A 15,648-nucleotide genomic window follows, 5' to 3' on the forward strand; every position below is an offset into this window, starting at 1 on the left:
GAGATTAGAAACTGTATTTTCTGGTAAAGCATCTCTTTTGATTTTAGTACAGAAGTGGCAATATGGCCTATGAAATATTGGCATAAAATTCTGAATTCTGGTGATTTACTTAAAATCCTTTTCTATTTATTTTTATCATCTCAATTATCTTCTATTCAGAAGTGTGCTTACACAATAGAAAAGCACAAAGCATTTGTATTTGAAGGCAAACACAAAACATCCTTGTGTTTATTTAATCGCTAAGTGTCTGGAGAAGGGAAGAAAACAGATTTGCATGGAATTGAATATGGACATAAGTGTAACCATCCTAAGAATGTATTGATTTTTATCACTTTTAATTGTTGTTTCATTAAAAAACAACTTTAGAGAACACATCATGTTAGCTGTGTGTTGAAAAGAATCTTTTTTTAAATTAGTTAAACTCTACAACTCAATTGTTTCTCTGATTTTTCTTTTTAACTTTTAATGTCTCTAACATTGAGTTTTCTAAATTTCTCTTTTCTTAATAGACTGGAAGGAAAGAAAAAGGAGATCCTCTAAACATTGCAATTGATAAGATGACCAAGAAAACAAGAGATCTAAGGAGACAGGTACTGGTTTTTGTTTTTATTTTAAGTGCATGGTATTTAGTAGTGGTTTCATTAATGTCCTTTTCCAGGGTGCTTCCTTAGAGCTGCTGTTCAGGTTGTTATTCTTAATAACATCTTCATATGCATAGAAACACTTTATCAGCAAGGCAGAGATTACTGGGTGGAGAGATGCTCCAGCTGAAAGGCTCATAAGGGAAACAACCCCTGATGGGACGGCCTCTCACTTCCCAGACACTCTGCCCAGGTAGAGAATTCATGAATTCACTACCTTCTACATCTGATTTTTAATATTCCAAATCTAGGTGTGCCAAGAGACTGTCTCTGATCTTTTCTGGTTCTTATTTAATCAAACTCCCAAGGCATTCAGTGATAAACCAGAATGCTAATGGTTAATGAGAAAATATATCTCTTAATCTGAAGGGCTAATTAAGAGCTTTGTCCTAGTGTATTCCTTTAGGAACATAATTCTAAGAAAGTTTGCTGATCACATGGTTGTTTGGGAAGCAGGGAATTCAAACAAGGAGAGTTTGTTGTATGATTTAAATGGCTAATGGCATCATTAGTTTCATGGGTCTGGTTTTCTCAGGGAGAGGAGTAACCTCTGGCCAGGGCCCTTTTTCACCTTGAAAGTGTTGTATGAACCCTGGTAAATGTTGCCTTGGAACCCTAATTTTATGTTCCAAGGCAATATTTACCAGGTTCATGGTAAATGGATTGTAATTCACCAATTCCATGGTGAATTACACTTTCTTTGGCAGTGTTCTTTCTCTAGAAGAGATTATATCATCCATTAAGTTATAATAAAACGCTGTCTTCATGATTTCTGCCTGGGAGCCTCCTGTCTCCTGCTAGTAGCTTTTACATATGTCCATCTCATTCACTAAGTGTTGATTGTGTTAGTCAGCTAGAACCAACCACTGCCATGGCAGCACCTGCTGTACTTTCTGCAGCTAGAAAAGGTGGATTAGCATGGCCAATTGTAGCATTGGCTCCTATGTCATGTTACACACAGGCAAGATTAGCAGGGTGCCTAGGCAAGAATGCCCAGGAAGCATCTTAGAAATGATTTGAATGAGAGGAACACACCATTTCTCATTATTGGTGGGGCCTTCTGGGCTCTCTTCAGGATATCACTGAAGGTGTAGACACATTTGAGCTTCAGAAGACATCACAATTAGTTCTGGAATATGAAGACTTTAGTTTGATTCCCCAGCTAACAAGCCTTTTGGGAAAAACACTTTCTTTTTGTTTTACCTTGAAATAAGGCAGAATAAAACATTTTCTTCTTATACATTAGTAACACCAAATAAATATATGGCCAAGTCTGCCTCTCTTTGCTGTCTTAGACTATCTGTCCATATCCCTGTTTGATATGAGTAGCAGGAATTGAAATGGAGGCTAATGGAAAACATTGAGTCAGACACCTGGGTTTTAGTGTTAGATCTGCCACTAAAGTGTCAGTGTGACTGTAGATCCTTCATTCCTTGGTCTCCTTTTCTTATCTATAAAAGGAAGGACCCACACTAGGTCTGTGAGCTCTTTTGTGAGATATATAAGATTGTATGAGTACAAGGAAAATTCTCATACATTTCCTGTGCCAGAGGTCCTAATGCCTGATAATCACAGATTTTAAAAGCAGTGGGAAGACGTCTCCAGGGTTTGCTTTTGGCTAGATTGTCATGCAAAACTCATGAACTGAATTTCCCACCTCCCTGATCTCTTGGTCTCAGTACAGATTGCTCTATATATATATATCTCCAGGAGGAACCAGCACCCTCAGCTCTCGCTACCTCTCTCCAATCATAGACCTATCATAGCAGTGTTTCTTTTTTGTTTGTTTGTTTTGTTTTGGTCTTATTAGAAAGTAATGGACAATGTAATTTTTACTTTGGTGTTAAAATTCCCAGAAAGTGGTTGACTCTTTTTACCAGAAGACCCTGGTAAAATTTGAATTCGTGGTGAAATTTTAAATGCTTAGGTGACAAACTCCTTGGAGAGTTCCCTTTAAGATGGAAGTAGAAGAGTATGTCCTTCCATGAAATTATTTCATGCATGTGATTTTTTCCTACCTTTCCTCAAAATACAGAGGAATAAGGACAAAGGGAGAATTGTTTTATAGTATTAAGATCCAACAGTTATGGCATAATTTCACACCATACCCATGAATTTGGTTGAAACGTCTTTCTCTTCTCCAATCTGCCTTTCTGAAACTAAGATGGTCCCCATCTGTCATTTTCATCCTTACCCATATGTTAGGATATTTTTGTCTTTCTTCCCATCTCTTCTGTCTCTCCATGTACACCTGTAGTGGTACAAAAGCTTCTCTGATCTAAATTGTAGCTACCTAGCATTTGCGCAGATGGAACATGCAATGACTAATTTGCTTGGCTCAGGTAGGACATCAGCTCAGATTTAGGTATCTGGTTCATTGGATTAACAAGGTTTTGCCTGGTTCTCTGCTAGGCCCCCTGCAATAGTGGCCCAGTGAATGCTCCTGGTTCAAATGAATGTTGCCCTATTGCTGAGATACTTTCTGTTCTTTCAATTAGAGATAAACTTTGCTAGAGCAGATGCTAAATGAGAACCCTCGATTATCACGTCCACTCCCTGTACCCATGGATTCCTTTGTACAATATTTAGAAAAATCAAATCTCATAGAGGAAAAAAGTGAAATCAAAGATTTTTAGTTAAAAAAATAAAATAAAAAAGATTTCCAGTGACTTTCATGACTTCTCATTCTTTCAAACTCCTGCCTCCTCCTCATATCCCTAAGTTTGGGCAGTGCTCTTCTGAAGGGTGACCCTGGAGCCTTGCAAAGTTCCAGTTACCAAACTTAAAAGAAATAAAATCAGTCATGATCATTATCTTGGACTTTCCTAATGAAAGAAAGTGGAATTAGACTTGCAGACACTTAAAAATAATAAAGATTTCATTGAATAAAAAGGATTTCTATTTAAGTGGAATTTTCAAGTAAGTAGAACCCCTCTCTTGTGACAACATATCATAAGAAACTGAAGAGTCATAAATTGTGAAAAAGGTCATAGGAACCCAAGTATATTATGTAAAACTGATTGGCATGAATCCATCTTGCCAATCAAACCTATGACGGGGGGCAGTAGTAGAGCAGAATCCTCTTAGGACTGTTTTGTTTGGAATTAAAAATGGATTTTGGGGAATATAACCACCAGTTTTAAGCATAAGCATTATGTTCCAATTTTAGAGCTGTGGGCACAGTAGGCCCCATGTCTTAGCTATTGTCATTCTGAATCTGAGATACTGTGATTCTGGTATCAGACCATTGTGGAAACAATAGCTGTTGGCTAAATCCCCTTGTGGGTGCCGAATGGCTCATGGGGAAGGGGGAGTATTTCCATCCTCAGAGGGGCCCAGTCCATGTCTGCCATCTCCACCCCATGCCATTTTTCTGTGTACCACCTGTGCACTATCTTAGGCATGGTCTCTTAATTTTCACTATACTCACAAGGATGCTGGTTAATCCTGGTTATTATTTTGCCCTTTATGTTAGTCGTTTTCTTCTTAAGTTGATAAGCAAATCAGGACCCAAACATTTCCCTGTGAGAAGCTAATAAATAACCATAATGTTATGATATTGCTAAACTTAGCAGCTCTCTCATTCCCAAAACCAATCAAGGGTCAAATTCTTATCCTTTGCCCCTTAATAGCCATGACGATGATTCCATCAGTGATGTTCAGTAAGTGTCGACTTGACAAAAGTCTCAATTCTACTATTACAGTCAGAACATTTTTAACAACAAACATTATGTGTGGAGTGCTTTTGCACTGGGGTGAAAGTACTTAATAGAATGGTACTATAACAAAGGATTAAAAACCAACAGGGCCGGGCACGGTGGCTCACGCCTGTAATCCTAGCACTCTGGGAGGCCGAGGCAGGTGGATCGCTCGAGGTCGGGAGTTCGAGACCAGCCTGAGCAAGAGTGAGACCCCGTCTCTACTAAAAATAGAAACAAATTATCTGGCCAACTAAAATATACATAGAAAAAAAATAGCCGGGCATGGTGGCTCATGCCTGTAGTCCCAGCTACTCGGGAGGCTGAGGCAGTAGGATTGCTTAAGCCCAGGAGTTTGAGGTTGCTGTGAGCGAGGCTGACGCCACGGCACTCACTCTAGCCAGGGCAACAAAGCTAGAAACTTTGTCTCAACAAGAGGGCAACAAACTCTGTCTCAAAAAAAAAAAAAAAAAAAAAAAAAAAAAAAAACAACAGGCAAAACATGTCCCTGAATGGTTTAATTAAAGACTGATTTGTCAAGACCCTGTCTCCAGAGCGGACTACAGAGAAATCTTCCAAAATTAGTAAGAAACAATTACAGGTAAAGAGTTTCCTCAGCTGCCCTCACTGTGTGACCCAATTCCTTATATAAAAACTATGGCTGAATGTACACAGTTATTAGAGAGAACTTGCAAAATCCACTGTCCGTAAAATGTGAACTGAATGATAGCCAACATATATTGAGTCACTGAGTCCTTACAATGTGCCTGGAACTCTTCTAAGTTCACTCCACAAATTGACAGTGTTTAATCCATGCACCAATTCTGTAAGATAGAAAAGATTGTCACCACGCCCATTGTACAGATAAGGATGTGAAATAAAGTAATGCATCCATGGCCACACAGGATGGGGATGTGTGGAGGCTCCAGCCCAGGCAGTCTGGCTGTAGGGTCTTTGCTCATAACTTTCGCTCCCTCCTGCCTCTCCACAGACCCAGCATATGCAAGTGGCTCACCCATATGCTAATCTATTCTAGGGGATGAATGTGGGGAAGATGGAGGGTTCCCATCTGTAGAGGTGCTTTGTGGGTTTCAACAGCACCTCCGCCACTCTAGGATTTGGAATGGGTGACATGTATGCACTGTGGACAGAAAAAAAAAAGTCTATGGTAAATGTCAAAAACATGGTTCTTGTCTGTGATATCTTATCATCTCTTGGGTCTCCAGCTGTTATGGTCCACTGGATCATCTTTTTAAAAAGTGCTATTATTTAGGTATCTGGCTTGTCAAAGCATGAATTATAGACTTTCTAAAACATTTACAGAAAAAAGGAATGTTAAGACATTCAATTCTTTTTCTCACGTCTGCCCATGATGTGGCCAATTATTTTTAAATTCATTGTAAGAAAACATTTGAAAATCATTTATTTCTGGATTCAAATCTATTTTTCTTCATAAGGGTATGAGGCTGTCTATATGATGACAACAAAAAATATATAGAATAGTGATTTTCCCCAAATGTTAAAGTTTGTATTCTTTACACTGAAACCCTATATCAGTGCTAATAATCCCTGGGGTTTGTCCCCTAGGTCACAGTGCCTTGGAAGCATGGAGATCAGAAAATGATTATGTTGCAAATGGGATTTGAAATGTAGAACATGAGAAACTTAGAGACAACTGAACACAAATGAGATCAGAAACAAGACAACTGAACAGAAATGAGATCAGAAACACCAGAAATCAGAATCAAAAAGGCCAGGAGGAACAGAGCAAAATAGGTAGAAGAGGGTTTAATAACTCAGTGAAAGGCCATCCTTTGGACATGACCCTTGATCATGGGTTATATATTCAAGCTACCTTAGGAAAATCCTGATAAAATAACCCTAAACGTCAGACCACAACATACTTATTTATCTCCTAGAAAACCCTCATCAGGCCAAGGCCAAAGTACATCATTTCATCAATTTAAAACAGTTCTTGAAATATCACTAAGGGCAAGCTCTTCTCTTGTCAGGGCACTGTTCAATTCAAGAAGTGGCTTAATTTATTTCCATAACCCAGCATATGGTTGATTGTTCACACATTGGCTTGACCTCTTTCTTGCTAGCAAGTCTAGATCACACAAAGAATCTAGTAGCCTGATCAACACTGATTACTCAAATAGCCCACTCTACTGAGCAGAGAGATGGATAACGTAAGTATGAACAGGGAAACTGTCGGTTAAGGGGAAGCTTCAACTGCTGATTTGTTCTTTTCTGCTAATTTCTGTAGGCTCTGGCCGTCTAGGGAAAGTGGGAAAAGGAAGTAAACAATACTGAGTACCAAAACACATTCCAGAGGATCTCTGCATGTAGTCTCATCTCTGACACCTTCTCCCCATTTTATGCAAAGAGAATTCCGTTATGAATCCTGATCTCAAGACTGAGAGATCCATTGTATGATTATAAAACCAAAATTCTTTCATATTTTCCAAGGTGAAATTCTTAAGCAGGAAAACTTAGATTTTCAACTATGATGATTTGAACAACAAAGTTGGGTTTTGTTTTTGTTTTTTGCAGAATGCCCTTTCAATTTACCAGAATATTCATCTCAGTGCACCCCTCCTGCTTAAGTGAGGTTGGCCACTATGTATTGTTGGAGGCCATGTTTAGGCTGGGATTTCTAATCCAAAACTGTCACTAAAAAGGAGATAATTTTAAAGTGTGTTGTGGGTTCTCCATTACAGCCTGAAGTGAGGTGTTTCTAAAGCCAATGATAGCAGCTAATCGTCTTGATCCTGACCGAATGTACCCAGCAGATCATTGCAGTCATCTTGTGGCCAAATGTATCTGTTCCATTTGACCCCTCCTTGCTGAGGTTACCTTTTATTACCTGAGATGGCTTCTGGCATCAGTTTTCCCAGGGGAAATTTCCATCAGGACTGCTGATATTTCTTAATCTCCCCATTTCCCAAGGAGGCTGGATGAATCTGAAATTTAGAAAATGAGTCATCTTCCGGCAGAGTCTGCCCTGCCTGCTGTCGCCACCAGCCCTGGTGGAGCCCATTTGCTCTAGGATTTCATCACTTTGTTCCTTCCTGGCTCCCATGGATGTCACTGCTGATGGCTGAGGGAATTCAACATTGCTGTTTGCTTGGGTAGAAAGTGTGAAGAAGGTGGTGTTAGTTATAACATCCCTGTATTTATGTTACATGCCCTTGACTCATCTTTGTGCTCTTTTTTGGCTGAATGAAATTTCCAGGATATCTTATAGACAAACCCTCACTCCACCCTGGCCCTACACAATTGTGTACCTCCAGATCCACTTCTTAAGAGAGTTACAGCCCCACACAATTCTGCCCTTTGTCATTCCTTAGATCCCCATCAGACATTCTGTCCCCTTGATACTACCTCCTAAATGTGTTTTGGGCCCATTGTTCCTCTCCACTCCCATTGGCTCTGATTAATTGCTTTTCCCAGAAACGATGGTCATAGCCACATGACCAGTCTCCTGGACCCCAGCCTCCCTGCCTTCAGGGCATGCTAGCCCCAGCAGTCTGATAATCCAGTGTTTACAGACCCTTTGCCTTTGCATTTGCTGTTGCTTCTGCCTGGAATGTCCCCCTCTCACTTTTTTGTTTTCTTCCAAGAAAACTCATTTTTTTTTTTTTCCTACAAGGCTTAGCTTAAATGTTACCTTATTATCACAACTTTATCCAATTCTTATAAACAGGGTTTACCCAGTAGACTCCTAGAGCAGTTTAAAATATGTCTGTTATGACACTTTTTGCAGTGGATTTAAGTTATTTATTTGTTTTTACCTGTGCCCATATCTTATTATTCTTTGTTTCTTCAGGTCAAATCCTAGTGCCCCAAATAACGTAACCCTACACCACAAAGGGGTTGTAAGAGTATATAGCCACCCCACCCGGGAAGTATCTCAGTCATCGACTTCCCCCCATTCTAAACTCACATATCCCTGGTTCCATTGTTTCAAATTCTAGATTTGGGCTCACCTAAAAAGTCCATTTATACCATTATATTAATAATAATTTTTGTTTTAAGAGAGGATACCTTAACTCAGCAGTTTCCTGTTGCTTGGCTAGCTTTAGAAGACTCAGCTCCAGATGAGTGAGGTACCAGCATCAGGTGCAAGATTTTAGGGGGCACCAAAAAACCCAGTAATCAAGATAAATAATATTTATGTAGTATATTAGAACATCAAAATTAATGCAAAAAATTCATGATGAACAAAATAGCATCGTGAATAAAGGTAGGGTCATTGTAAATGCAAAAGTGCAGTGCTGAGCCATATTGAAGCCTGAAGCAAAAGGAAAAATCAGCAACCCTGATCCTGTCTGTATTTACAATGTTGCTATTTTGTTCATCATGGATGAACCTCTTGTTAGTCCTGGCTCTGCTCCAGAGCCTCTATCTATTCTAAAGTCTTTACTGCACCTGCAGTAGGAGAAAGTGCCCCCCTACCCCCACCCCTGCCTCCCACAAAGTCTCCATGTCAGGTGGCTTTCTTTTTCCTCGCACGTTAGTGACAAAAGGGCTGGCTTTTAAATTTTATGAGATGACACCTTGGACTCCTGATTCAAAGACCTATTTAAATTGTGGTGTCTTTTAGGTTGTCTTGTGCCAAATGCATTTCTTCTCAATGTTTATCACAGTGACACGGGCTTTTTATGGCACTCTGAAGTGCTTCAGAGAAAATGGAGAACATTTTAATACTGCTGATTTACTCTTTCAGGTCTACAGTAATTTCCTTACTGCCTAATTATAAGGCTCGGTTTAATTTACTCTACACATAATGTTTACTGATGCACATATGGTGCCACATTTCAGGAAACTGTACCCGGTACAGGTATTTTTGTCATGCTGGAGCATGGAAAATTTCCTTCTTTTATAGAAAAAAAAAATGCTAAGAAATTGTATCATCTCAACAAATAATGTCCCCCAATGAGGGGGAAAAATCTTGCCTATCCTAACTTGAGGAAGAAGGATACAATCTCTTTAAATACTTATTTTTAAGGCCGAGTGATGATTATGTGGCTACGTGTGTGTAAAGATTTTCTGTTACCCTCCAAATCAGGAACTGGGTAGGAATTGGGGAAAAGAAGAGACAGGAAGATAAAACAGCAATATCTTCTGGGCTTATTTCTCAACTATCTTTGAAAAAGAAGATATTGATTCATGAAGTCTTAGAGGTGGAAGGGACCTTCAGGGTCCTCCCAGAGCAAAATGTCTTTCTTCAGCTACCTTAAGACTCCTTCTGTTGACCTCTGCTTTAAAGATGGGAGCTCATTCCTTCTCCCAGCAGTAACTAGTACTGTTACTGAGTAAGTTAGGGAAAGAAATCAGTTTGGGAGCACAAAACCAGCATCAGTGGTTGATAATTACAAAATCACTGATCCTGACTCAATTTTCTAACATTAAGTTTAAGTCCCAGATAAAAGCTTCAGTAAAGAACTCTATTTAGAGTTCCAAAGACCTACAAATAGTGACTGTTATTCCATATGAAGTCATGCTTTGCAATCAATCACCTTACCTTTTCATAACCCTGAGTGCTAAGAACGGTTAGGCTTAGGGACTGAGCAGCTGATGCCCTCTTGTCACTGACATACTGCTAATCAGCTCTCTTGGTCATCTGATCTATTTCTCCTGTTTATACCTGGTTAAGGATGAAGGTCAGAAAGGTAAAGCTGTCCACTCTAACTGACATTTGTTTGGTGTTTATTCTTTCCTTGATTCTTTATTGATGATCCTTACAATAATTCTTCAGAGAGATATTACTATCAAAAAGATTGTTTTTTAAACAGAGCATTCAAATTCCAATAGTAAGATTTAATTTCTTACCCATATAAAGCTCATAAGTTAGAGAACCCAAGTGGGCTGACTCTGAAGCCTGTCCTTTTAATGACTGTAGTTGTTAAAGTTGGTACACTTTGGTCTTAGTTTATAGCTTTTATTAAAATTCCTTAATGGGAAAAGCATAAGGTAAATATCAATTATTAATGAGTCCTGAGTTTCTCTATAATAATCATAATAATAGGCTTCGTGTTTAATATAATCACAATTTTTTTCCTTAAGCCATCTTTATCCGTAGCCAGTGCCCCCATGCAAGAAACTGAACTGTGAATGGGATTTTGATAATTATTTTTCTAATTAATCATAGGGGAAAAAAGTAATGGACTTTCATTTTAGCTGGAGGGATATCTGATTAAATGCGCATCAGGAGACTGGCACACTTGCCTGGCATAGTCAGTGGGAAATGGTTGAACGGATCGTGCCCGAGCATTCCAGCATTCCAGGATTAAAGGAGAATCATTTGTCTTGAGGAGTTTGGGGATAAGAGTGATGTTTTTTATTTGATCCAACCGTAAGTGCTTGTCAGAAGTTTGGGTGATTAACCAGTCCCAGACCCATGCTCTCTCCTTCATAGTTTCTTAGTTTTTCACGAGTGCATCAATCCTGTTTTAACTGTTAAGGGCAGAACTTCTACATTTTTATTTCATTTCTTCAATTTCAAGGAGGATCAGGCTGCCTTACATAGCTGCAGTCTAAGTTGCAACTGTCTACAGGGTGTGACTGAAATGCTAAAACAGCACCTTTGGGCAAGGCAAGCTGGGAGGTCTGGAAGACCGGAAAAGTGGGAGAGGGAGAGTGCTGAGTTCCAAGGGCAGGAAGAAGTCAGCAATAATGAACCCTGTCTGACTCTGAGCAGATTTCTTTCAGCTCCTCCTTTGAAATTCACAGGCTTACATCAATGTGGCCCTGAGGCTATATCTATAGATGCCAAAGTAGCTAGTTGAAAGGGGATAACTTGTGACTGATCAACTAGGCACAGTGTCTGTATGTTACCATGGCAACCACCTGGCCTGCTGCTCCTTGGGGCCATGCTCTGTGTGTTTGGGCAGTCTGTGGAAGTGCCTTTGCTGCTGTTGCCAAATTAGGGGGAAATGTCAGGATTTGGGGTCCAGTCCAGGTCAGAACACCTATGCCAAGCAGGCCAAGCAACCCAACCAGATACCTTCCTAATCCACGGAAGTTTTAGGAAAAGCTAACAACTTCTACTCTTTCATTTAACTTTTCCTCGTCCTTCCTTGCCTCAACGCTTCTACTAGAAAAGGAATTGCTTAGAGAGCACTGCACTAACCTATGTTTTCTAGCACAGTATGAAGCAAAGAAAGAAACAAAAGTCAACTTGGTCAAATAAAACCAGTCAAGCTGACCACTTGGGGGCTCTTGGAGGCCGTGTTTAGCCTCCTCAATTGTCTTCTTAAGCAGGTAGCCGCTGGGCACAGCAGATGCTCAGTTATAAGTGAGCAGTAGGTGACTGGAGCTTGACATCGCCAGGGATGGCAGTAGCAACTTATAGGCAGAGTGAGTGGGATATAAGACTAAAATTCACCGATGAAACCATCTAGACCAAACATAGGCAAACTACAGCCTGTCTCCCAGATCTAGCCCTCTGCCTGCTATTGTCAAGTTGTACTGACGGCTTTTGTGCTACAGCTGCAGGGTTGAGTAGTTGTGGCAGAGTCTGACAGGCCCACAAAGGCCAATATCTCTGCTATCCGGCCCTTTACAGGAAGTCTGCCAGCCCCTGATTTAGAAATAAATCCAGTTTCCTAACTTTGAGTGACTGCTAATAAAATAAATAAATATAGTAAAGTAGGAGTAAATTTAGCTTGAGATAAAATAAATGTGTTGTAAGAGTCCAAATTCCCTGAAAAGCTAAAGGACCTTCAATCGGACTCTGTCTCCTGCCTTTCCCTTAAATAGTGACAGCTCCAGTCATTTTATAGGACATTCACAAACTTGGGAGTGTGGTATAATCATTGGGTTTCTAGCTGAGATGAAGCACCTCTAGGGAAAAATTCAACAGCTGTTGGAAATGCAATGCTGTGCAATAGTTAAAGACGGGAAGTGAGAAAGTATAGCATACGGCAGCAGAACTCTGGAGAGAGAAGGTAGCTTAGAGGCACATAGTTATCCATAATTGGAGTAAAGTAGGGGAGTGTGGTGAATGGTTTTCTGTTTTAGAAAGTGTGATGAACTCTTTAATGGCCACAAATGGCCAGAAGCTTCAGAGGTACATTTATTGGTTATATCTGTACCAAGAAGTAAGTTTCCATCGTTCCTCTTCCCTTACCCAACAGCATCTTATTTCCCCAAGTTACCCATCCTGGTCATGTCAGCTGAGATGTTGCTCATCTGACATGTGGAGTGGGCACTGGTGAGTTTTGGCTGGGCTCCTCCCAGGGGCTCTTGTATTTACTGGGGATTCTTCTAAGACCCACAGGACTTGTGCTGTAATGTGGATTGACAGGAAATGTGGAAGCACAGGGCCAGATGATTCTATCTGGTACAAATTCTACCACACTGTGGCAACTGTGTAGGCTGGACTCTTTCCAAAAGAAATCATGGTTTTGGTTTTAGAGAGTTCTTCTTTTCCATACCTTGCTTTGTGTTCTTTAACCTTTAACCATATGCTTTGTATAGGTGTTTGCGTTTTTTTTTTTTTTTTTTTTTTGAGACAGAGTCTCACTCTGTTGTCCAGGGCTAGAGTGCTGTGGCGTCAGCCTATCTCACAGCGACCTCAAACTCTTGGGCTCAAGTGATTCTCCTGCCTCAGCCTCCCAAGTAGCTGGGACTACAGGCATGTGCCACCATGCCTGGCTAACTTTTTCTATATATTTTTAGTTGTCCTGTTAATTTCTTTCTATTTTTTAGCAGAGATGGGGTCTTGCTCTTGCTCAGGCTGGTCTCGAACTCCTGACCTCCAGCGATCCGCCTTGGCCTCCCAGAGTGCTAGGATTACAGGCATGCACCACCATGCCCGGCCTGTATAGGTGTTTGCTGTTAGCCTGCCATCAAATCTGTCCATTTAGTAATTGTCTCTACCAATTGCCAGTGCAATTGTGAGGAGATTAAATTACTTTTTGAGCAACATTTTATATGCTTCATAAAGGTTCTTGCTGGGGTGAGGTTATCCTGTTACTTATGCAACCTTTGACTCTCTCACACTGGATTCAAGCATTTTGTGCCCATTCACTACCAGTTAACCAATGGCATATATTAGATACTCAGAATGAAATATCTAGACATCTGATCTTAGATTCCTTTTTGTAGTAAGCAATACTGGATGGGACATAAGGTTTGGAGCAAGTGGTTGTCTAGGTGTGGGAGTGAAGGATGGAAAGAAAGGTGACCTTTGTCCTGTTAGGATTTGTGAACTTGAACAGCCGAGTTCATAAACACATGGCCCTTATGTGAAGTAGCACTCTTCTTGGTATCCAAAGACCTGACTCTGAATATAGGCAACCAGAGGATCCTCCCTTTCTTCATCTAAACAACACAGATAATGATGCTCACCCTGCAAACTGCACCCCTCACCCACATCATGACATTATAAGGAAGGTCAAATGAAATAATGTCTCAAAAAGTTCTCTGCAAGCTATAAAAACAGGACATGCACAGGATTATTATTAAAGAAAATAAGCAGCCGGAAACTGAGTAGACCTTCCAAACATGCAGAAGAATTGGTCTGCATTTTGGTCTGGGTAAGGGATCCAAGCAAGGTAGTTATACTAGCAGTGTCCTTTCCACCTTCACCCATGCCACCTAAAATCCCACCCTTTTGAATGCCACATCTTAGTTAGAAACTGAGTAATTGAAAGAGTGTCTGTCCTGATGGAGGGGTGGAAAAATTGTGAGAGAACCTTTAAGTGAGAAAGAAAAAAGTAATATGATATGAAGCAAATGTAGAAAAATTGGACTTTTTTACAGCGTCCCTTAGGCCAATCTCCAACACTTTTAACAAGAAGAACTCATACTTGCCTCTAAGCCACATCATTTCTGAGGCAAGTCAAGCATGTATGAGGTCATGTTGATCACTGTAGCTCAGTTAGTAATTGGGAATTGAGACCGTGGAGGAGTTTTCAGCAGTAAGTTAGAGCAGAGAGCTTGACTTGGTTTTCTCTGTGTCCCTGGCCAGTGCTTTATCCACCAAGAGCTCCTCAGATGCTAGAGTAAAAGGAATAAATGAGTGAACACCAGTCACTGAGTTGAGTGGAGCAAAGCAAGTAAGAGATAAAGCATATTTTCTTTTTCAGAACTTCTTATTTCTCTTATAAGGCCCCTGCCTCCTTAGAGCTAATTGCATTGGTATCTACACCATCATATTTTTGTGCATTTGCTCTCATTTCATTTCTTTGGCAAAACACTTAAATATCCTTAATAAAGTGTGGCATTTATGTAGATTTTTCTTTATAAGTCCATTTTTCCCTGGAGATCAGAAAGAGATTTTGAAACACACAGTTGAAGGCAAATAATTAAAGGACCTCTTTTAGTTTTTCAATACGAAATGTCTCTCTGGTAAAAAGAATTGCAGAGGTGTTTTTCATTGAGTAGATTAAAATGGGACACACAGCCTTCAAAGTCTCAGGCAAGTTTAAGCTTCTGCAATTCTAGTTGCCTGGACAGAGCCATTTTTTCTTGGACTGTGCTTTGCAGAGAACTGTTTCATATTCATCAAATGGTTGCAGGTTTTTAGATTTTTTGCAAAACACTTTGGCAGTATTGAATGTGGCTCCATATACATTATATACTCCTCAAGTCCTACCCTCTAGAGAGAGAACTTTGGGGCATTTTTGAGACAGTTTCATCTTCTTTTTGAGCTTGTGAGTTAAATTTTGCCTCTCCTTTCATGATTCTGCCCCCCCCATGAAATAAGCAAGTGAATTGTTAGAATAGATATGATCCATCGACTGCATTCCTTTTTTTGCTAAAGAAAATGCAGTTATTTACATTGATGAATAGCCTTAATTCGGTAAAATAGACTGGTAGTGCTGAGCTAATACCTTTAAATGTCTTGTCTTATGCAATTAATATTCCTTTGTCACACATACATTTAAGCCGTTGGAAGAAAGCCTTGTGTTCTTGACTCCTGTCAGACTTAACGAATGATTTTGTCAAGTCATTCCTTTCTGCTCTGGTTGATTGATAGCTAAATTTGGGTCTTCTAGCTTATGTAAAAAGTGTTAACCATGCCTTTCAGCTTGTAGGCAAGGGCATTTAAACCATTCTAATAGTCAATTTACAGAGAAATTACATTGCCTGTTTACTGGAGGGGTCAAAAATGTGCCCCTGTTCATCAGGGACACAAATCACAGGGCCCATGAGCTAATGAAGGCAGTATTTATGAGTCCCTGCACTTGCTGGCTGATACTAAGTTCAAGGTGTCCCCGGTCCCGGCTGCTGAGAACTCTGGCTCCCACTTTTGAATGTGTCTGTGCTTATGGACTATGTAATAGATATATTTA

At 40.0% G+C, this 15,648-nt stretch overlaps 1 protein-coding gene across 7 annotated transcripts in view; it reads left to right on the forward strand.

Moving 5' to 3' along the window:
• Positions 1-15,648, forward strand: part of CTNNA2 (catenin alpha 2) — a 1,050,678-nt gene that overhangs the window by 794,558 nt on the left and 240,472 nt on the right. For all 7 annotated transcript variants that reach the window (XM_045549950.1, XM_045549948.1, XM_045549953.1 and 4 more), the window contains one exon: positions 510-590. In XM_045549950.1, coding sequence (XP_045405906.1) covers positions 510-590 — 81 coding nt within the window. The remainder of the gene's footprint in view (positions 1-509; positions 591-15,648) is intronic.

Source organism: Lemur catta, chromosome 4, assembly GCF_020740605.2.
Source record: "Lemur catta isolate mLemCat1 chromosome 4, mLemCat1.pri, whole genome shotgun sequence".
Taxonomy (NCBI): domain Eukaryota; kingdom Metazoa; phylum Chordata; class Mammalia; order Primates; family Lemuridae; genus Lemur; species Lemur catta.